General features: G+C 39.1%; 1 protein-coding gene across 1 annotated transcript; it reads right to left on the bottom strand.

Annotated features, from left to right (window-relative positions):
• Positions 1-6,114: 6,114 nt before the first annotated feature.
• LOC140358431 (transmembrane protein 235) lies at positions 6,115-20,756 on the bottom strand. Its single transcript, XM_072443269.1, has 4 exons — positions 20,362-20,756; positions 19,706-19,783; positions 17,409-17,546; positions 6,115-6,911 (listed from the first exon to the last, which is right to left on the bottom strand). Exons 1-4 carry the CDS (start codon positions 20,531-20,533, stop codon positions 6,667-6,669), a joined length of 633 nt encoding a protein of 210 aa, XP_072299370.1. The 5' UTR covers positions 20,534-20,756; the 3' UTR covers positions 6,115-6,666.
• Between the last annotated feature and the right edge of the window lie 3,405 nt (positions 20,757-24,161).

The raw sequence follows: 24,161 nt of genomic DNA, 5'->3' as shown, positions 1-24,161 counted from the left end.
GTCTTATCTCTCTTTTTTTAAAGCAATGAATACATCAGCATTGACGAAACATGATCTAACTTACTATATGTCTGAGGTGAATTTAGCATGTTTTTTCTGTGTCTTTTATAGTGTTTTTCACGCACTGTTACTTCCATGTAGACATTGACAAGAGCCTGGTTCAGAAGATGGAGAAGAGCCCAAGGGTGCTCATTGCTCTTCATTGTTTACCCCTGTATCGATGCTCAGCGCAATTAACTCTGCGCTGTAAGGATACAGTATTGTCCTCTTTGAGACTGATGACGTCTGTTGCAGTAAAACATTGCCATAAATCACTTCACAGACCAATTATGCTGCCCACCCGACATAAAAGTAACATATCTGTTCTTTTTGTGATCTTATTTCAAAATAAAAAGCCTAAATAAACATGGATTGCCGCTCCAAGGGGAAACACAAATTGCTTCATTTTTTTTTATTAGCACAGAGAAGACATTGCAGTTATCATTCCAAAAAGGTCATGTTTATCTGGCAAACATCCATCTGCTGATTAAATGTTAACATCAAGTCACACATAAACATTCTAAAGTCAAAAATAAAACATCCAGAACAGACAATATATATTATAATGATTAATTCATCTTAAAAGCATTTCTTAAATTAAGGCTTAATTAAAAGCAAGAATTGTGCTTTCTGTTAGAATTTGATAAAATATTTCATAACTGTAGAAATGCTCACTTTCTACAGCTGAATCCTCAACATGGCAGTTAATGTCATCCCAGTATGTATTTAGTGTTCTGGTCTATTTTTGCAACATTATACCCCTGTACAATCATAAACATATTCCATGTCTGAAGAGGGTTCTATTACCACTGTTGTGCACTGCATTGGACAGGTCTAATTAACTATCCAAGTGTTTTGCGTGAGGCGTAAGAGAAAACACATCTCACTGACATTCCTCCGGCGGATTAGGTCCCTCCTCGCTTTATGAAACCACTCCATCTTCGTTCTCTGACGCTGCAATGACCTAGCGTCGCAGCGAAAAGATCTGAGTGTTTTCCAGCGGCCAACGAAAGGAGCATTCAAGTATAGGAATTGTGTAAATTCTGAGGTGAAGCACTTGCAGGAGCCAGCTTTTTGCACAAGAAAAGAAACCTCTTAGTCTCCTCAAATACCAATGTACAGATTTGTATTCAAAGGCACACAGGAGCACTATCTATGGACATGATAAACTTTGACAAATGTTTATGTTCTAATGTTAATGATTTGTTGAATGTTCTAGACTCGTTTGCCCCTATGAAGGCTCAAAGTAAGCAGAAGGCACCATGGCAAAATGAACATTTGGTCATTACACAGAAAAGTCAAATCTCCAGGTTCAAAAAGAGATTTACAGAGAGAAGTTGAACAAGTACAACCTCATTTTATGTAGAACTTGGGAATGATATTTTCTGAAATAATTGGAAGCTGCAGTAACAACTCACGTGTCCTGTTTGCCACAGTAAACAGATTAACAAACCCTCCAGCTCAGCTAAAAGAACTAATTCCCACATTCAAGTGTAATGACTTTGCTTTATTCTTTAATGACAAAGTTCAGGGCATTAAAAATGAGTTCATCTACATGCTGCCTCCATGTGTTACCCACCAGATTTCTAAAGTCTGTGCTGAACAGTTTGTTAGCACCACTCACTCACATAGTCAACATGTCGCTTCAATCTGGATGATTCCTGATGTCTTTGAAAACTGCAGTCATAAAGCCTCTCTTAAAGAAGAGCAGTCTTGATGCTGCAGGACTGAGTCATTACCGGCCCATCTCTAATCTGCCATTTTGGGGAAAAGTCCTATGAAAGATTGTTTACTAAAAGCTCATATATTTCCTCTTAATAAACAACTCTCAACTATTTTGATAGCTGTGTTTCAGACCACATGCCCCTGACCTGTGGGGTTCCCCAAGGGTCAATCCTGGGACCCCTTTTGTTCAAACTCTACATGCTGCCGTTAGCTCAGTTGATACACAGCAAAAACATGTCCTCACGACACTCAGATCTATGTTTCAGGTGAATTAGGACCAGTGGATTTTCAAAGACTGTATTTGTAAACCAGTTTGTCCAGCAAAAGAACAGACAGACTTTGCTATATCAGTCACAAAACAACAGTTTACTTGTGATATATTTTTTCTTACAGAAAGCCAACTAATGCATGATTGGCTCCTCACAATCATAACATAACTGGTCCAGAATGCTTGCCAATTTCTTCAATTTGTGTTCAGTCAAATCAAGAGTCTGGCAGATGGTAGATCCCTGCTAAGTGTAATCTCAAGTAGTTACTGTTTTAAGAGGTGACGACTGGAAGTGTTAACATGAAATCACACTTGAGGCAATAATTGAGAACCAGCAGATACAAATCAACTGGTAATTGTCAACAACAGTCTTGGTTTTACAAGAAAATGGCTCTATCACTGTCGTAGCAGGTCCATCCACAGACAAATAATGAGATAACATTAACTGAAATTGTTGAAATCATTGTTCATGTCAACAGCCGTGTGATTAAAGTTGGATTGTTAGTCATCCACAGGGCAGGTCTTGGTGGGGGTGGGGTGTTGCATTATCTAGGAACAGGTGCATTTTCTCCTGTTGTGAAGCACTTTGACTTTCCTTGTGTATGAATTGTGCTCTACAAATAAACTTGCCTCTAGAATCAAGTGGGGAAAAAATAAAAGAGAAGCTGTCTCATTGATCTGATTCCACAGAGCTTAGGCATGTTCAAATAAATAACAAGTTAACACACTGGATCACAGTTTCAAGTCTGTGAAGTCACATCTAACGTGGCCCTCGATGTTTGGCAGAGCGCAGAAGGTTACACAGGTGGTCTTAGTTTGCCCAGATCAATAGATTTGACACAAAACAAATGAACAATGTTAGCTTATTCTATTTGAAGATCACAATAGGTTGGTACGCAGGTTTGCATTATCTATCCCATTGTATTGATCATCATCTAGAACAGTGATGGTCCCACTGCAAACACGAACACGGTTCCAGTGGTGGGAAGTAAAATGTACTTTTTTTTTAGCAGATTTACTCACTCTACTCGACTACATTTTTGAACTGGACAGAAGAGTACATTTGTTTCTTGCGGTTTTAGAACTGAGGGTTTATTTTTTAGTGGGTTTATGGTGATTTCTTGCCCACAAGTTCCACATCCTGGCTTTGAGCAAACGAAATGAGGCTGAATTGATGACCAGGAAAATTGCTTCTGCTGACCAATAATCAGACCAATAATCAGGACAATTCACAATTTGAAGCTTTTATCAAGACGACCATATAATAGTTCTCAAAATCAATGTCAATTACTTTTACTCTTTGAGCATATTTTTAAAGGTGTACTGTAATACGTTTTCTTAAGTAGATTTTTCTTACTTGAGTCATGTTTTGCTCCTTGAGCTTGGCTTTGGTCAAATTACTGCCTTCTGTCAGGACCAAGGGCACCGGACAGAGAGTAATGACTTTCCCCCAACTCGCGTGCTCCTCTGCCGTACCCGATTGAATTATTTTCTTCTATAAAAGTTTAATGGGATTTCAGATGGGTTTAATATATAAACGCGAGCAGTGAGTGAGAAGCTGAGCAGGGCCTCTTCCTTATAAGCTATTTCTCAGAGTTGCATCCGGATACAGGGCCAACTAAAAAACAGCTGAGCAGACAATGCACTTTCACTCTTTAGGCCTTGGTTATACTGCTGGCAAGTGTCATGTGGCAAATCACATTGTGGCTGAAACAAACACTCTTTAATGGGTTATTGTCACAGACAAAAGGCTCTGGATTACATTAAACGGTGGAGAGGTTTTAAGAGGTAGCTTTTTATAGCGTTGTCTTTTCATCATGAAGACAAATGAATCTGCTTTGTTTTGATATACAGGGCTTGAGAACAAACACAATAGTATTTTCACTGTTAATAAGTGTTTATCTGGGCCAATTGTGTGCATAATGAAGATAAATTGTCAATTATTTACAAGCCTACGCACCAAAATAAATCGTATATGATTTTAATTTACTAGATTTTTACAGCTTCCAAGTTTCCAAAACATGCATTGATTGATATCTGTAATATAAAGCTTAAAGCTCAAAGAAGTCTTACGATGCTTCTGAGGAAGGAAGGAAACAACCTACTTTTTTATTTTTTATAAAGGATAAGAAATAAATAAGGCATGATACATTTAATCCATGGATCAACCAACATAATTCTAAAATTAATGAGAATTTTTCAAGAAAAGTGGAGCAAATCTAAATCTTCAAACACAGCATTTGTTGATTTATTCATAATTAGAAAAATATTGTAAATTATGGCCAAATTGTTGATGTTGTTATGTGGTGTTTTAGTTAGTAAGACGATTATCTAATCAGAAAGCTGAATGAGCCTTAAATGAGTCGTTTTCTTGGGTTGCAAGTTCCAATGCTGAAATCCAGTTGATTTAAATATGTGCCCTCTCTCTGATCGGACTCGTCACTAAAGCCCAGCAACTGCAGCCAATCATGAATCAGTACTAGGGCAGCCTCTGCAGCTCAGTGAGATTTGAATTTAAGAGTATCTGAGCTAAACATGAGCCATGGCCTGACCATAAACTGAGGAGGAGGAAGAACTTGGGTCTTCAATATGCAGTTTAAGGCTCTGGCAACCTAGATTCATTTGTGATTGTAGTACTACTACTGTAGTACATACCATCCTTTTAGTGGCAGATTAACACAACTTAATTCAGTGGATTTGTTCTACATTGATCTGTATTACACAAAGGGTATTTTGTTGCCAAACATGCACTGGACTTCTCCGCACAAGAGAGCATCTTTGTACTGCTTGGGCTGGCAGTAGTGATTCTACTCCCAGTTGGTCCTTTGTATTTACATTTCAGAAGTAGAAAGCACAAGAAAATACAACACTCCTGAAATTTTAAAGACCATTTAAAAGAAAGTTAAAACCTCTGAATCTGAACCAGACAAAGAAAACATGTATCATGATATCAATGCCATATTCTGTATGTTTTGCTCACACACTAGATTAAAACCTAATGTACAGAAAAATACAAAAGTAGCTTAAGTGCTTGTTATGTCTATTTATGGTCCTCGCACATAAAAGGAAAATGTTGCACTCTAATGTTGTACTCTTCCTCATGTGATACAACTGAGGGACAGGGACACACACTCCAACATCAGGAGGTCTGCTTAGGTCTCGTTCATTACTGGTTTACTGTTTACCTGGTGGGTAGTCATTTCAATTGTTCCTTTGCTTTTTCATTACCTGTTTTGTTTGTTTCAAGTTTCAAATTGTGAAGTGTACAGGTAATCTCTGTGGAAAATGAGAAAAATCTAAATGAATGATGAAATTTGCACTCAGAAGCAGCAATTAAACCTCTATTTTTAAAAGATTGTTAACTTAAGATAACCATAGATCATGTAGCGAGCGTAAGTCTTTAGCCTTAGTCACAAAAGCAAGCTTGATCCACACCAAGAAAAAAAATCCCATCAAGGACTTGAATGATTGACATACCAATGGCAACAAAGAACATATATTGTTGGATATTTACTGTTTTATATTTATAGACATTTGTTTTGTTGATCTTTTGGTACTGTACATTGTAAGGCTCAGTGCACCAAACAGCCACACACTATAAGCATCTTTCAGAGGCAGTTTGAATCAGTAAATTGAAAATCCCACTGAATATTCCCACGACAGTCTTCACCAGTGCAAAAAAGGCCATGAGCACTTCTCCTCTGCTTCTCCTTCTTGCATTTTACTGCACATTTGGACCATTGGCTATCTCTGAGCATGTGTACAGTCAGCAAGTTATTAACAACAGCAAAAGTGTGGCATAATTAGGCCTGCAAGCATTTATGAGCGGCTAATATTTCCAATTTTATCCTTAATACTTCAAGCTTTCGTATGGTATGAAAGCCCTTTGAGGCAAAACATAATATAAGTTCATGTTCTAAATTCAAAATATTTTTCTCTGGTTTGAACTTAAAGCAGCTGAGTTGAGATAACCAAATCCAATTTGTTTCCTATTTGTCCATGTTTTCCTCGTGGAACAATCCTGAACGCTCCACAGCAGCTTAGAAAATGAAGCACCTTTTAAAAAAAAGTTGCTGTTCTTGTTGGCCCCTCAGGGCTTCTGTACTTAAGCCTTTAAAAGTAAACTAAAGCTACAGGGACTTAAACTTCACTGAGATTTACTGTCAAAGCCACTACCCAATATGACAAACACCAGGAGTGAGGAAAAGTGGACAAACAGGATCCAATTACATTTCAGTTGTATATATCGTGAAGCATCACTCTATCTGCAGACAAAGATGTAATTATCTCAGCTGTAAAGACACAATCCAGTTTGTTGCTATTTTCTCTCAATGACAGCCATCTTTCAAAAACACCTGCATGTCCGTTCGGCAATACCATGTAACAGCACCATTTTGACAACAATATAGTACTGTAAGACTTGAAGAGTACACAAAACACTGAACACACCGCAAAGAGCTGGACGTAATTACTAAATTAATTACACTTTTCTCATTTTGTTTCCTTGATGTTTTGTTTTGTCCAGTGGAGACAATAGAGAGCAAAATACAACAGCACCAAAATACAAATGGATGTGATTCTACGCAAAGCTTGTTCACCATTGGCTTGTTTTTTTAAATAGCAAAAATAATTCTTTATAACATTGCGATAGCTACTCCTGAATCATAATGTCCTTTCATTTGGCAGATCCGCGCCGCGAGCAACAGTAGCAGCCCAGAGATGACCTCCAGGCTGAAGGAGAGCCAGGCAGAGGCAAGGGACCACCCGAAAGACACGTCCACATACGTGAGCGTTTCTGGGGCCACGACCCGCTGGAACTCCTCCATGGCCTGGTTGGAGTAGCGGATGTAGATGCAGAGGCCGGACAGAGTAAAGAGACCTGGGGAAAGGTGCAAGTGTTAATATTGCTCAATGGTCAGAGAAAAAATAAATAAATATCATACAGTGGCTTATGCAAATGTGCAGATTTTACGCTACAATATAAGATAAGATAATATAAGATAATCCTTTAATGTCCACACATGGGGAAATTCCATTGTTGCAACGCAGGTAGATACAGAGGAAAAGGACAGATAACATATAGGAAGTTTAAAAAACTCTTATAAACAAAAACTTCTAACGACAAAACCTCTCATTTCCTAATAAGGAATGGAGGGGGAAAATAAATAAAGATAAAAATGAAATAAAATAAAAAACAGCTAGCATAAGACAAGATAATACTAATAATAATGGTAAAATATTGTGACAATGTTCAGTTTGTGGTACAATATTGTAGAGAAGCTGACAGAATATGATATTTTTTTCCTCTTAAAATGTCTTGACAAGCTTTTGCTAAACATTACATATAATATATAAAATAGTATTGTTTTCATTGTTGTTCTTCAAGGCAACCGCTCTTGTGATTTATGGAGTTACAAAAATACATTGAATTTAATTTAATTTTCCAAAGGATTAAGATCAAATGTGATTAAAGTGCTTAATAACAGATGATCGCTGCCTTTGTAGTGCCTCTCTTTCTTTAGCTGTTGCTCCAATAAAACAATGCATTTTAGCAAAGGAGCTTTTAATCTGATGCTGTTACAGCGCACGATATTACAGTGAGACTTCAGATCATAATAGTGGAACTGAATTTGAATCCTTAACACCAATCTCTTCTAGTTAATTAAACCATTAGCAGAATTAATGTTTGGGTTTTAGTAAGATCTGGTGTACATGGAATCCATATATGAATCCATATATTAATCTAAAATTTAGTTTATTTTACACTGGTCTAGAACAAGGGTCTCCAAAACATTTCCCCAGAGCAACTACTGACCCAAAAAGAAAGTGCAATCAAACAAAATTGGTCTCTAAGTTGGTTTATTAAGTGAGTCATCAAATTAATCTAAAGTTTAAATATTTTATATTTCATATTTCATAAACCCTTTGGAGAGCAACTTGGAGAAGGGTAAAGAGCCTCTGGAACCTTCCAAGATATAGGTTGGTGACACTTGTATTGCCAAATGAACTGAAAACAAGTTATAAGGCCGATAATGTCATTTTTAAATTCACAGCGGTATGTAAGGATGTGGCAAATTTATGTGCGTAGAGTATTTAACATATTCTAAAGAGACCCGGAGATGAATCACTCAGTCTTTATAGTGCCTTGTTTGAATATTAAATGTGGCGCATAGCAATTCAAATTGAGCTTTTCTGGCAGAAATTACAGCATTATGGGTGAATGTCAACTCAAACCCCATCAGCACCAACAGCTGTGTGCATGACCTATACACTGTGCCACTCTGTGAAGCACAAGGGACATTGAAACAAGAGGAAAAGGAGCAAGACAAGAGTACTTTCTGCAAGAGGAGAGTAATATTGGCCAGAATGCCTTGCTTTTTAAAACAATCAGAGCTTATTTTGCAGTCATCAGATATATGCTAAAACAGAACTGTAAATGTTTGGTTGAGGTTCAAGTATTACACAAAAATTGACCGTAACATTAAAGTGCCCAGGTCAGGTTAGTTAGACGAAAACATAGTGAATAATTATAAGCTTTGTTCTCAAAATAGGCTATTTTCCACATCTATTTCTGTTCTCTTCTCCTGCTTTGTGAGAAGAGTCACTTTCCATCAAGGCCCATATTTCCAGCTGTACAATGTTCGATTCATTACATATTCTCCGTATCATTATCACACAGTTATGTGAACAATGGCCTATTCTGTATAAGTGCATTAGAACAGCACCCCCCAACCTGTTTCCTCGCAAGGACCGGCACAATCACAGGATTGTTTTTCAGGGGCCGGTTGAAGGGAGCAGAGCCAGTAACAACAGCATAAATGTGTTCAAACCCTTCTAGAACTTTATTACTTATGTTTGCTGTTAGATTAGATTAATTACCTTTATATTTTTATGGTAAAACACATATAGAATACAGGGACACAGCAACAGACTAATAACATAATAACACATGTAAAACATAGGTTGTATTTGCCTCTGGGGACCGGTAGCAGACGGCCCGTGGCCTGGTTTTGGCTCCCGGCCCAGTGGTTGAGGACCCCTGCATTAGAAGATCAGTTGTTTTTAGAGTTGGTTTTGTAAGGAAATGACCCCATGGTTTTCAAATGTCCATGTGTTTGTCATGGCAACTCACAATTCCTGTCTGTCATTCTTTAAAAAAATAAAAAATAATTTCCTGTCATTATTATCCGTCTAATAAAAAGCAGCCATATCTGGGACAATCTATAAACCTTTACAAATATTTTCCACAAACGCGAAGCAAACAAGAAATGGTCGTCCGTGCAGCGCTGCGAACAGATTGGGCCCATTCTTGTGATATATACATTTGTTGTAAGCCCTGGAATGAGCCTTCTCACCTGACGGAGATGGTGGTTATAACTGTCACTGAGGTGGACAATTCTATAAGAGGTTCCCCACCTCTGCAGCAAAATCAACCATTCAGTTTGACACCAAAACAAGCTATAGATTTCTTGAAGCTGAAACGTAATCAAGAGCTTTTCCAAGCAAGAAAAGGTCAGATTTTCTGTTATTTCAGACTAAACACAAACAGTTGCCAGCACAGTTTTTATGCCAGAGTCATAAAAACAAGTTTCACTGCTTTGACTCCTGGCTGGTTTGTGATATAGCTCAGTTGTGAGAGCATGCAACACATCAGCCATTATGTGCCCTAAGCTGAAATGCTCAGTGGGGCCCCCAGACCCCGAACCCCCTTAGAACTTGTAAAAAATACTATTATTGCTAGAATCAAAATCCTGAGGGGGTCTGGGGATCATATCATTTCCTGTCCTCTGGTGCATTTAAGATGTAATAAAATGACATCCCATCCCCCCACAGCCCCTAAGTTTCCTTGCTCCGGCCCTGATCTGGCTCTTCTGCAGATCAGATCGAGGCTCTCTAAACACTACAGGCTGCAAACTACTTATGCTTTCTGCTGAATTTATGAAAAGACATTTGTAAGACGTTGAACCACTTTGGCTGTGCGCACGGCGCCGTGTCAGCTCCACAGTTTGCCGCACCAGCAGACACATCACATGTCTTGTTTCAGTCTTTTTTTTTTTCACTGTTTCTCTCAGAATATGGGGAAGATTTTCATAATTGAATGACCGCTTTGCTCCTTGTGGATCAAAGAATACATATGTTGCCAGCAAATGGCGACGTCACTCAAGTCCGAGAGTTAGCTTAAATGATAAACAAAGACAGAGTAGGCCTACTATGGCCTATTGTATATGCTCCGCGTTTAATTATAAAAGGGACAGTGCAGCTACTGCACAAATAGCCAATTCTGCCATTCAATCCAAACTGCCTGGTCAGGCCTTAAGCACCTGATGCACTTCATGTACTGTGCGTTATGTGCATAATATGAGAGGCGGCTGTGACACATATAAAGAGAACAGCTTTTCTCTGTAATTTACCAGATGTCTCACTCTGCTCTCATTACTGTGATTTCACTTTTCACCACAGCTCTGTGAAATTAAGGTCAAAAGGCCAACTTCAAAAACATAGACTACTCTTCTCTTTGAAGACATATTCTTCTCTTTGATTCTCAATGGACAGCCTGTCACAATTACTACTGACTTATTGTTCAATATGAAAGATTAGCAATGTTTTGTTTGCCAAGTATTTGTTGCATGTGTCATTTTATTACAGTAGTGAAAAACAAATCAACTAAAATCAATCAATATAGCTGTGACGATTTGTTAACAACAGCAATTCTTACAGTACATAGAATTTGATATTGCGCCATATGTATGTACAGCACATGTCTTATTTTTTTGACTTGGCTATAGAAGTTGTGCAGATGATATTCTGACAGCATTCTGAAGTTTAACAGTGAGTGGCAAAAATGCTCGAGTGAGTATTGACATTTTCTCCTGACATTTTCTCCACAGTCGAATGTGAAAAGGTTTGCGACAGTCTAATAACAAATATAAAGGTCTACAACTCTGCTAAATATTTAGTTTGTACCTGACATCTAAAAAATTAAAATCCAGTAAACAGTTGTAGAAACCCAGATAAACAACAGGAACATTGCAGGCTGTGCTCACATTTATCACTGATGAAATGATTATATTTCGCTCCATAGACTTTTCAAATCTGTTTGTTACGGAAATAAATATTTGTGCGGCAGTTAGCCAACAAGCTAGCTCTGCATGGACGGAGAAAGTGAGAAATGATCTTCAATAATATCATTTATTGAGATATTGTCTGCGAAAATAAATTAGGCCTTGGTGTATAAATAATGGCCTTTGACCAAATCCAATGACCTCTGACCTTCTAACAGCTGTTAGCATAGACTTTTCTACTGTAAAGAACTGGCTTAATGACTTCACAAGCATATTTTTGTACAAAAAAAGGAAGAGAGTGATGATTTATCCATTTATTGACTAACCATTAACACTCTTTGAAGCTGCACCTTTTTTACAAAATGCACACACACTTATGTTTATGACCTATGTTTATAAGTGTCATATTGTCAGTGTGAACCTTTATACAGTTTTATTTCTCTATTGGATTAAGATAAGATAAGATATTCCTTTATTGTCCCACATGGGGAAATTGCATTATTTATGACAATGCTCTCTATGTAAATGCAACTGCAAAATGTCTGAATTTAATTGTTCTGATACTGTTGACTCTAGGTCAAGGCTGGATTCCTTCTTTGGGTGCAGGAGGTTTACAATTGTTGGATATTTTTTCTATTTTACTGTACGATAGGGACACGCGCTGGAATAGTTTTTTAATTCAACTGTTTTTGACTTTTTTCGGCTGGATTTGAGCGTTTTTCGTTGCGTTCGTTGTGTTGTTGTGACGTGAGCTAGCTCCGAGCGAGCCCACCAGCCCCCCCCCCCCCCGCGCCCTCCGGCCGCGCTAAAGTACGGCGTGTCGTCGGTACACGTTTATATACACGTTTATATGAAAGAGGAACTTCACGAATGATCGGGACACGCACTGGAATCGCTTTAAATTAACTTGTTTTGACTTTATTCGGCTGGATTGAGTGTTTTCGTCGTGTCGTTGCGATGTGTTTTGGCTCTGAGTCCCCCGGCCCCGCCCCCCGGCTCCGGCCCCGCCCCCCGGCTCCGGCCCCGCCCCCCGGCTCCGGCCCCGCCCCCCGGCCGGCGCCGTACCGCGTTTCCACAAAGGAGGAACTCATGAAACTGAGGAGAACTGTCGTCTTACCCGGAGATCGTCACGTTATCCCGGCGCAATACTGACCTAACCTAATACTGATGTGCAATTCTGTCGTATGTGCAATTGCTGTTGGAATTCATGTGCAATTCATGTGCAATTACTGTGAAATTCATGTGCAATCTATGTGCTGTCGTGACACATATTCATGTGCAATTACTGTCGGGATCACATGCAATGGTATTTATTTATTTGTCTATGGGAGTTTTTATTTATTTATAGGAGATCTTCTACTGAAAGTGTTTTTCAGACTTCCTATAAGTGATCTGTTCTTCTGTATCTACCTCTGTATCTACCTGCGTTGCACCAATGAAATTTCCCCATGTGGGACAATAAAGGAATATCTTATCTTATCTTATCTTATAAATGTGCCTCATGCAGAGAGCGGAGGGTCATTGTTTGTTGGTGCCTGTGTGAGAACTGACTGGGGAAAGAGTGTTTTCAGTGGACTTTTTGGGGTTTTTTGATAGATTTTTTTTTTTTTTTTTTGATAACCAAGAATCCTACAAAAAATGTACTTTGAAATGTAAACTCCCTTTGCCTCAGATCACCCAAGGATATCTCAATCTCAATGTATGTATAAATGTATAAATGTATAATGTATAAATAAAAAAATGCAACATGTAACAGTAGTCATCTTGTCAAGGTTTTGGAAGATGTTTCACCCATAAAAAACAACTTGGTCTGGAATACTGCCATAAACATAACCCTGCCAAGTCAACACTACACGCTTTTCCCATAGTTTGCAAAGACACATATAGTAAGAAACAATATCTTGTCTCTACTTTGGGCATGATTGCTATGTGGATTAACCAATCAAACAAATACATGGTCTATTTGGGACAAAACAAACAGCAGCAAGTAAAAGAAATAAACAACAACAAGCTTGGTTCTTTATCTTCCGCCCCTTTTCAGTCTTTGATGGTGTTCAGAGGCCCGTTCATACTCCACTTTCTAACATGAGCAGCTTCTTTTAGAGGTCTGCGCTCGAGCCACGCTGAATAAAGCAGTGTGGGAATCTTGGATGTTTGCAGGTTGAGCCCTAACTGCGCACGTTCAGAGAAGAAGTGAAGCAACAGCAGCGCCAAGTTTCAACAAGTGAGGTAAAAATCATCTTTTTTTTTTTTTTTTTGTGGTTTGCGTTTCTAATGATTAGATGATAGATTAGATGACTGGTAGTCTTTTAATAACATAGAGCAGTAATTAGTGTAATGAATTGATGGGTGATGTGAGCCTATAGTATGGCAGTTTAGCTCAGTAGAATAGATGTTGACCATTCACGTGGGAGCCCGGGTTTTTAAATGATCTACTAAAGACCAATGAACATCCCAAGTCTGCTTGCTCATCTAAGAAAGTCACCACACACTACTGCTTTCTGTTTACACTTTCAGTGTTCAAATTAGAGTAGACGATGGAAAGATGGAATTTTCCTCCCTCGCAATCAAGACTGCAAGATCCTTTGCAATCCGGTCCCCACTCCTCCGCAATCAGCAATCACTCTAAATGTGCTGATCAATATCACTGATCCTGTTCATATCTCATCCAAAACATTACAGATGGATTGAAAACTGTTGTTTAACAAGATGGGAATTTGGTACTATTCATAAAATAACAACAAACAAATGTTGAGTTGAAATAACATTTTCGAAAAGGGAGATTTATGCACAATGGTATTTTTCTCAGTGCAATTCATGCATGTTATTTTGTCTTACATTGTCTTTTCCGACAGAATGGAAGCAAAGAGAAGATTTGTTTGTGATTTCATGACAGAATTCCCTCTAAATGCACAATAGCTGTCCCTGTCCACATGGGTGGCATTAAACTTATCTGCGGTACATTTAGTCAAACACTATTTTTAAACTATTTTTAATTCTCAAAAATGCATTAAAAAGCATGCATTGTTAAATTCAAGCCAGTTTAGTAACTCTAATCGTCCAATTACTGGAGTGTTATTCATGGCCTCCCACTTAAGAAAGAGGGTGACATTAAAAGTGTATATCGATTGAAGAATTGGATCATGATTATAAACATGCCACACAGCATGAGCTTGTGGATGTGTTTACTTTGTATCTTTTAATGGTTATGGGGGGCACCAATTCTAAAATCAAATATCTAAATGAATGAATTTATACAAATTAATAGTTAATCTGAAGGTTATGAGTTTATAACCGTGACATTGATCCCTTTTCTGAAAATGAATAAACACGTCACCAACTGTGGTTGTGAAAATGTATTGACCAAATAATTAAGCAGATAAATATGATTATGGAATATGCAAATAGCTAATTAACAGATTCAGTTAATTCATTAACAGTTCTATCTAGTTGTGTGTTAAAGTTGATTCTAAAGTGAGGGTTGGCAAAACTGTGATATATATCCAAAGACGGGCACAAATGAGAGTATGTTAGCTTCTGTCTGGACTGTCTTTGTTCCCCATTGTAGCTGCGCTAGCTTAGCTTAAACTTGAGTCTTTTTCTCTCCTCTTCATGGGTACTTCCTCCTCGAAGACCTCGATGGAATTGGGATTGGACACCTAGGGGGTTGGTTTGGTGTCAATGTTCAAAAGTGGTCCTGAGAAGGAAGTGGGTAATTCATTATAAGCAATATTGCCAAACTGTACAGATTAAACATCCTCAAGACTTTACATACTTAAGTTATCATGTGGGTAAATAAAACTGTTTAGTCTTTTAGCTGAGTTTTAGCTCTCATCTTGGGAGAGAAAATGGCTCCTGAGAGTTCATTTGAATCAAGTTTTAAAGCAAAAGCAGTCATTTGATGGAAAAGTTTATTCCGACTTTAAAAGCCTCTCCTTGTGCCAGAGACAAGGTATGTGGACTTCCAGAAAAGGAGGATGGTACTGCGGAAAGTCCAGTGTCCAGCTTTCCTGTCACCATGGCAATGCACTACACCAGTAACGACTGGATTCACTTTAGAAGGAAATTACACAACTAGACGACAGCTGCAATTATTCAAATACTTCCGCACGGAGTCCAGCGGCCAAAGACAAGTAGAAGAGGAGACACTTGAAACAGCCATGTCTGAGCCAAAACTTTGGTCAAGGGTTTCCACCTGTCCATAATCACCTGGCGTCAGTGAAAGTGTCGTCTTCATGATTGTGACAGGACACATTTTCTCTGCGTATCAACTGACCTAACGGCAGCATGTAGAGTTTGAACAGAAGGGGACCCAGGATTGATTCAGGATTTTCATGCCCCTAAGGTCAGGGGGCGTGAAAAAGTTACCAATTTCAACAAAGTACTTCCTGTCTTCCAGATAGGACTTTAACCAGTTTAGGGCAGTGCCAATGATGCCCACCCAGTCCTCTAGTCTCTGTAAGAGGATCCCATGATCGACAGTGTCAAAAGCAGCACTCAGATCTAACAGAATTAAGACTGAGGCTTTGCCCATGTCAGTGTTCAGGAGGATGCAATTTGTCACCTTGACAAGAGCAGTCTCAGTGCTGTGATGAGGTCTAAACTCTAACAGGAAAACATTAAATGAGTTGTTTATTAAGAGGATATCAGTGAGCCCAAAATGGCAGATTAGAGATGGGCCAGTAATTACATCAAGACTGCTCTCCTTTAGGAGTGGCTTTATGACAGCAGTTTTCAAAGATGTGTTTATGAATGATCCAGATTGAAGCGACATGTGAACTATGTGAGTGAATGGTGCTAACAAACTGTTCAGCACAGACTTTAGAAATCTGGTGGGTAACTCATGGAGGCAGCATGTAGATGAACTCAGACTGGTGATGATCTCATGGACAGTTTTGTCAGTTACAGGTGCAAAGTGAGTTAGCGCTACGTGTCTTGGTGGTGTCAGCTTCCATTTATTTCAGAAAAATATCCTTTCCTAGTTCTACATGAAATGAGGTTGTACAGGTACAACTTCTCTCTGTAAATCTATTTTTGAATCTAGAGCTTTGACTTGCGCCATTTCCGTTCGCCCCGAATCATAATTTTTCCAAATGATAATTTATTTTTTAGTCTACAGTCTAGAGATCAAATATATATATATATATATAACTTTCTACTTCTGTCTTTACAGACAACAACAATGACAACAACAAGACAAATGCTTATTTTTCCTGCCTAAATATCCACCTAAATATGGAACACTTACTACCAGAGCGGAAACAACAGGTGCATTCGAGTTTAACTGTGCCATGTCTGGATGATCAATGCTGTGTCCAATGAGGGCGTAGAAAACACGCCCAGCAGCCTAATGCAGCGCAAAAGGGTTTTAAACCAGAAACTAGAGTGGTGACACTTTACATTGAACAATATAAACAGACACACATGGTTCACCCCTCCTTCTCTTTCTCCTCTTGTGCAGCTCACGTCTGGCTCATAAATTATCCAAATTACACAATTTTTCATCTGATAAAATCCACGGGAAACTTGCCCAACGTCTTCACCACTGTCGCCACTTGTAATACCCATTTTAGATCATCCAGAGTAAGTTAGCATCACTGCCATTGCCAGCACTACAACTTTTTTAAATTTATGTTGCTACTGTTTTGGTTGGCCAGAGGTCACATGATGGTGTTTAACCAATGAAAAGTCAGGATACACAACAGCCTAAATAAAGCATTAATAATCCTTACAAACCCTTACATCGTGTAGTGTGGACCCTCCTTAACATTCTAAATTTCTCACAACTGGAAAAGTAGTGTAGTGTGCCCCAGGCTTTAAGGTTAAGGTCATTTGTCTTTGGCATTTGACCCATCCTTAAACTAGTGCCGCTGGGGCAAACTGTCTGGAGCTGTGGGCGCGGGACCATCTCTTGAACTGGTCAGGAATATTTCAGCTGGAGGATGTTACATATTGTACATATTTTGGGTTGACGGGGGAAACTGGAGAGCCCAGAGAAAACCCGCCCAGACGTAGGGAGAAACATGCAACATTGCTGAGAGACATCCATGCAGAATAATACAATCTCCATGGAGACAAGCATATGGTGGACCCCCCACCAAAATGCAGTCCAAAAAGATATCTCATTAAATCTTTTGGATTAGATAACACAGCACATCAGCCACATTTATGGTACATACAGGCAATTTCTGATTTCATGTTTTTTTCATTTAAGTCTGGCCCATATACAATAAAATACATCCAAACACTGTTACATATATTGTATTTTGTCTCACCCGTACTAGGTAAAAGTCACAGACATAATGGAGACTTACTGCAGAAGAGTAAATAGGCTGCTGATCCTGCCAGCAGCTTGGGACTGCAGGCCAGCGAGCTCACAAGCCCCACAATCCACGCAAACACCAACAGAATGAGACTGAGCGGCAGAATGATCACCACAATCTTGTGCAGACCTGGAATCCAAAGCAAACACAGAACAGTGTCATGTTGTTCTTTTACATAGAGCGCTCATGCTGACTTCCACTATTTGTGAAAACTGCTGAGGTTTCAATGGATTTGAGCCGTGCAGGGAGCCATTGATTTTCATTACCTCTGTTAGAATAAAGCTAGTAAAAACTGAGCAATACAGTACAGCAAGAGCCATTTGCTGTCTATTTTGACATTCACAAGGTAATCTTTTAAACTACAGCAAAGACAATATTTTCACATGGTGGTTTCTTTATACCTTTGGAAAAAATAAAATCAATATTTATTCTGCACTTGCTGATTAAAGATCCCATATCATGCTATTTTCCCCGTTTTGTACCCTAAGGGTATATTTGATAATAATAAGTGTTGTGCAACACCCATAACATGCTAGTTATAAAATATCACCCATATCTTGGACCCTGCTCCCAAAACCAGAAATGCAGAAGGCTTAGTTTGAGATTCGGGTGCGTGTTGCAAAGATTACCCATAAAAATTGGTTTGCCATGTGTGAAAACATGCAACATAGAATGGCATTTATACACACAAAGCTCATAGCAGACAACATGGACAACCTGTGCCGTGCACTTCAGGCTGACTGACAATATCTTTCTATCATAACAAGCATTTATCAATCATGAAAGATACTGTTGAGTCTAACATCATCATTTTGTGTTTGGTCTTAGTTGCGTTCAACAAAACCTCATAGTTTATGTCCGTCATTTGGGAAAATACCTCTGAACTAGCATGTTGATTATAATTTTGTGTCACATTTTCTGCAGTTCCTGCCTTGAATCGTGTGTGATGGGCTGATACTTGCTCGCCGTCACTGAACTCACTGCCTCATCAATCCAAACACAGGTGCAGTGATCAACAGATTAGGCCACTGTGTTCAACCTTAGTCATGGTGAAAAGACACCGCAGCACACCACCTACTAAAACATTAACAAATCATACACTTTAATAAAATGGCATAATGTGGCGAGTAATAATTTCAGTTTCTTTAAATCTGGCAATGTTTTTAATTATTTTTTTGAGGTTTGCTCAATAAAATCCATGAACATTTAGGGATTAGCCTGCCATATTATTCACTTCAGTGGTCCTTGGTTCTTAAAGGGGACATATTATGCAAAATCAACTTTATTAAGCTTTTGACCTGATTACAACAGTGTTTCCTCATCACTAGCCTACTCAGAGTTTTTTGTAGATTGATTCGAGCATTTTGGAGTAAAGCTGTATTGTCCTGCAACTAAAGTCGAATGAAGCTCGAGTGCTCAGAAAAGTCATGGTTTTAGATCCCCCATCCCCACCCACATCCCCCATCCCCCATCCCCACCCACATCCCTGTACTTTGTTGGGATAATTTGATGAATTCGATAAACAGACGAGTGATAAATGTAGTAATAAACTGGCTGGAGCTGCTGCTGCTGTTCGAACAACTGTGCGGCTGATTAGCCCCATGGATGACAAGAGTTACCTGCCAGCAGTGAACACACAAGCCATTGGTCTGAGTTCTGTTGTGATCAGAAATGTGCCCGGCAACTTCCCCCTACTGTTTCCTCAAAGCCGCGATTAACTTTAGAACTCAAAAGCCTCATAAGTGAGATTATGTTATGTATGATTACTAATTCAACCTGCATGTTTATTAAAGAGGGAATTAATAATATTGCTTTGTGTGTGATTTGTAGCAGACCTCTGCTTCTTGGCTTGTATAGCGCCTGGTTTAACTGCAGACATTTTTTCTATGCCCTCTGTTGACACTTTTGTTGATCACAGTTGATCATCTAGATGAGCCGCAGTTTAAATCGAACAAGCTGGTGAAATGTCACTATGAACGAGGAAATCAGTTAAAACCTTTTTCTATTGTTAAGCCACTTTTGATCAATATTGCACAGTGAATACAGAGTAAAATGATGATTCAGTCTCCTTACGTTATAGCTTAATACTAAGTATGTGAAAAAAGCACAATCTGTCTCCTTTAAAAATGCTCAAGCTTTATTTGGTGTCTTTCACTGATATTTCCCACCATGACAATGACCAAATGGCCGCATTGAAAACATCAATCTCCAGGAAAGTACATTTCAGCTGCCTATGAATTGTACCTATAGCGCACAATGCTTTATCAGTCAGCGACAGAGGCACTCACTGAGAAGGTCCTTCTCCACATCTGACAGGCCGGACATGTTGGCCATGAATGAAGGGATAACCGAGCTCTTGTTGGCACCTGAAAATGAAAATGCCACAGAGAAAGGTTACACTCACAGGGGAAAGTCGTCCCTCCCTCCGTAACATAAATCACAAATGTCTGTCTCACACCCGGCTGGAGATGTCAAGTCAGAGTGCACTTTCAGAAGGTGATGTCGAATAATTGACATATTCTCGCCTGTTTTAACATGTGAACTACCCACACATATTTCGAACAGATTGATTGGGATCCTGCTGGAGAGTGGCCTTCACCATTCTCATTCATTCCCCTTGCTGCTTTTTGCTGCAGGATAGCTACATGTGCCACATATCTTTGTCCTTGAAGTCAAAGTTAAGAATCCTGTCAGAGTTTTAACAGGGAGAAAGCCTGATGGCAATAATTCTATAAAAGGAGAACACGCAGAAGAAAAAAAGTGTGCATTTATGGCAACCCAGAGTGATGGAGGGGTCAGCTATTATGATCACTATAACTATAAATGCAGTTTTATTTTGTATGGCCATTCGCCACTCATCCATATAATCTACAAGTTCCATTCTGAAGTTTTAGATTTCTTTTATTGATCTAAAACAGCTTAGTATTCTTTTAAATTCTCTTACCTTCATTGATTCTCCACAGTCCAGAATGTGAATGATAGTCCTCGGCCGCAGTGGAGTTGGGTTTATTCACATCAATAATATACCAATAATCGGTCCCGATAGCCACGGCCAGAAGGCAGAAACTTAACAATCCAAAGAAGCCCGCGGAGAGGACCACCAAACCGTACCTCATCCTCCACAGCCTGTGTCACAGCCAGTGTCACAGCGCGTTTACGGTGGCGAAACGCTCTGGGATGTGCCCGTGCGTAAAAGGCGCTCGAGTTGGATCAGTCTCCAAAGTGCAATGTCTCCATCACAGCTGCTGTTTGGCAGAAAGCGTTACACGACAGGCCTAAGTATCTTCCAACTCCGTTTTCTTGTTGAAGAGAGAGATGCGCTTTTGTTTCTGTGATTTGGAGACGAGTGACCGCGGTTGCAGCGCGTCTGAGTTTATCCCAAGTCAATTTACAGAGACGCAACACATGACTTCCGGTTACCAACTATAGAATAAAACTAAACATAAGCCGTACGCAAGGAAATGCATGAAGAACACCTTTACTTTAATACTTCAACCGGTTTTGTTTTACTCACTTATACGTATGCTTTATTTTGAGACGCGCTTCGCGTCTGTATTTATACTGTATTTATAGAAAAATAATTTAACATTTTGGTCACAAGTAGATTGTTTATAAGTAGGCTATGTACAGTAAAGAATATTAATGCATTACTATTTGTAACATATAATAAGAGAATCACGAGAATGCTTTGCCAGTAGGAGCTGCACAGGCACAGTAGTTTAAGAGAATAAAGAATAACAGACATATATATGTGAAGAAAGTCCATAAAATGAGTTCAGACTTTCAATTTATGTAGCCTAGGGATAGAAACGTCTGGAGTTATTTCTCAATGTGATTATTACAGTAATAGATCATTATGTTTAGCCAAGGTATCATTTAGAGATCTTAACCATCCACATGGAAATGACTCACAGCTTAATGCCCTTCATATAGTAAAATTGATTATTTCTTGCTCTTCATGTCACTTCAATAGCAATAGGTATTTGAGGAGGCATGGAATTCAACAAATAAAAGCTTGTGTCCTTGTAGTTGAGCCGTGCCTGACTGTAAAATACGACATTTAAATTGCTTAAGCTTACTGACTTTCCACAGTATAAAAGAATGTGTTTTGCCTCCAATTTTTGGTTTACGGCGGTCAAATGGTGTACATTTAAAGTCGGAGTGTCAATCTTTCCCATTGTGGTTACACCTCCATTCTTCCTTGTAAAACTGGACTTGTCAAGGTGCACAGGGAGGGCCGTGAGCGAGAGGCAATTTTCAGGCTCTGCCACAAATTCTCCATTGTACAGATGGACCAGTCAGCTCTTCCATTACTCCTGAACACATTGAATCCATTCCAGTATTTGCTCTACCCTTTGCGTTTCAATGGGAAATAAACCGGCTCAATTCGCTACAGAAAAAATGTGTGTTGGACTTCACTCTCAATCACGTCAAAGCACCTCGTAAATCGCTTGTCCAGCTTTGAGATCTCGCTGTTCAAAGACAGTTAACACTTAAGCGTGAAAAAACAGACAATTCAGTTCTGTAGTTTGATTCAGATGCTTGACTCGGTTGCATCTGGAGGGGCATCTTACTTCAGACCAATTCCAAATGCAACACCAGCGTAAAGCCTGCACCAACATTTTGCATCATCATAAAAGACTGTTGTGTGATCCACTTCATAATTTACTTCAGCGCTGGCATAAATGGATGTTACGGCACAACAAACACACATTTTGATGCCACAGAGTAGATTCTCCCCCTCGCCCCAATCACTTAACAGAATGCACTTCACCCTACTTTTATTTTTGATTATCCATGCCACTACCACAGTTCACAGATAAATACATTGTCAGTGTTCAGGGACGTAAAAATGACTTGTTGACATATCGGGCACGCTCACACAACAATAAAGTGTGTGGCTGAATTAATTACATTTCTGAGCACATAAAACTAAGCCTGCGTGGCAGACCATCCAGCTTGAATAATCACAGTGGTATGAGGCCTGTTTATTCACTCGCTGAGACAGTTGACCTCTTGGCGGCTTGCATACTGTCATTAAGGCCGTCCGTCTTGATTGTACATTAACACAAGGCTCTGTAAACGAAAAATGGTGCTATTTCTTGTCAATATGTCTGTCAGACTTTATAACAAACACTGCTAGCCCTGAACATGTGCAATACTGACTTAGCCATGTGCAATACCGTCATATTCGTGTGCAATTACTGTCGTACTCACAAGCAGTAATGTCACACATATAACTGATTAGAAATAGAGTGTTTATTTTACCATTATTATTGGTATTACCTTGTCTTACGCTAGCTGTTTTTATTTTGTTTTTATTTATTTATTTTCCCCCTCCATTCCTTATTAAAAAATGAGAGGTTTTGTCTATAGGAGTTTTTGTTTATAAGAGTTCTTCTATTAAGAGTGTTTTTTAAACTTCCTATAAGTTATCTGTCCTTTTCCTCTGTATCTACCTGCGTTGCAACAATGAAATTTCCCCATGTGTGGACAATAAAGGAATATCTTATCTTATATGGTTATTATTCACAGCAAACCACATGCCCAGAATTGCCTCATGCCTCAAAATCTTTATCTTATAACTATATCTAACTTTATGTCCTTCATTACACATGTTATTTCCCTGACCAGTCGAGAAGACATTTTGACAATATGAACAGAATGTAGGAGGGACAGGCAGGCAAACCTTTTTTTTTTTAGGTCTAATGCACATTGCAATGCATATTTATGTTCAAATCCATCTAATCTAGTTCTATCTAATTTTCCCCGTTTGTGATCAATAGTGAGTACAAACTGCATGTGCTGTGCTGGAGACAGGGGACAGGGGATTCTGTGAAGACAATGGCGGCATTATAGCCTCAACAAAACCTCTAGTGGTACTCCAAGTCTGTGAGCGGGCCAAAGAAGGAACAGTGATGGACCAAGCACAGATGAGGCATGGCTGAGGCGGAGGATGGCGCGCGTCGTCTCATCTGACTTGATCTTCTGAGCACAAACCGTTGAAAAGCAGGATCTGATTGGGACACAATACGACATCATGGTTTGTGAGACGTGGGGCTGCACAGGCTGTTGGTGAGAGTTGTGTGACTGATCCAATTGTGTTCTTCTGCATGTCAGATCAATTCGGCCCGACTATATTTTCAAACCCTCAGTGAATCATCTCTGCGGATCCACATAGCAACCGTGGACTACAGTAAAAATACATATAGTAAAACATTCCGAAATAAGAAAATAGTAATACATGTATGAATAATCATTGTGCACCTCTCTGGACAAGAGCGTTTTAGAAATACAAGGCTATTTTACTTCATTTGGGAAGTATAAATGGCCTCTCCACTGCACTAGCTTTAATGATGTGATTCTGAAGACACTTTTGCCTTTTGCAGTATGTCTTTGCCTCTATGTGCACCTCCAGAGCATTGACATTGTTTCTTAGATGGCAGAGGAACAGTAACCATAATAAACTGAAAGCTTTGGAAGAAAATGTGAGGGGAATTTTGCAACTCTACAGGAAATGATTCCTATTCTAAAGTATAAGCTCAATCTGAACATCCACCATCACATATATGGTAAATAATAAAGCCTTTTGGTACATTTTATGTTTGAACTGGAAGGATCATAGCGTTTTGTGAGTTGGTGCTTTCACAGAGAAAAGAAAAGAGGAGTTTCTCTTGACCAGAATAAAAGAGAGACAGTTTTGTCAATTACCTTGGCAAGTGGGGAGATTGTGAATTGGTGAAA

The sequence above is a fragment of the Eucyclogobius newberryi genome, unplaced genomic scaffold, assembly GCF_026437365.1.
Source record: "Eucyclogobius newberryi isolate DKJ021-1_F unplaced genomic scaffold, fEucNew1.0.hap1 SCAF_13, whole genome shotgun sequence".
NCBI classification, from domain to species: domain Eukaryota; kingdom Metazoa; phylum Chordata; class Actinopteri; order Gobiiformes; family Gobiidae; genus Eucyclogobius; species Eucyclogobius newberryi.
This window is presented reverse-complemented; position numbering and strand designations above follow the sequence as displayed.

Excerpts from the sequence above, each read along its gene's own strand:
- LOC140358431 (XM_072443269.1), bottom strand. The coding sequence starts at position 20,533 with ATGAGGTACGGTTTGGTGGTCCTCTCCGCGGGCTTCTTTGGATTGTTA. Across the intron at positions 19,784-20,361 it reads ACTGTGGAGAATCAATGAAG|GTGCCAACAAGAGCTCGGTT; the intron begins GTAAGAGAATTT and ends TTTCATTTTCAG. Across the intron at positions 6,912-17,408 it reads AGCCTATTTACTCTTCTGCA|GTCTCTTTACTCTGTCCGGC; the intron begins GTAAGTCTCCAT and ends ACCTTTCCCCAG.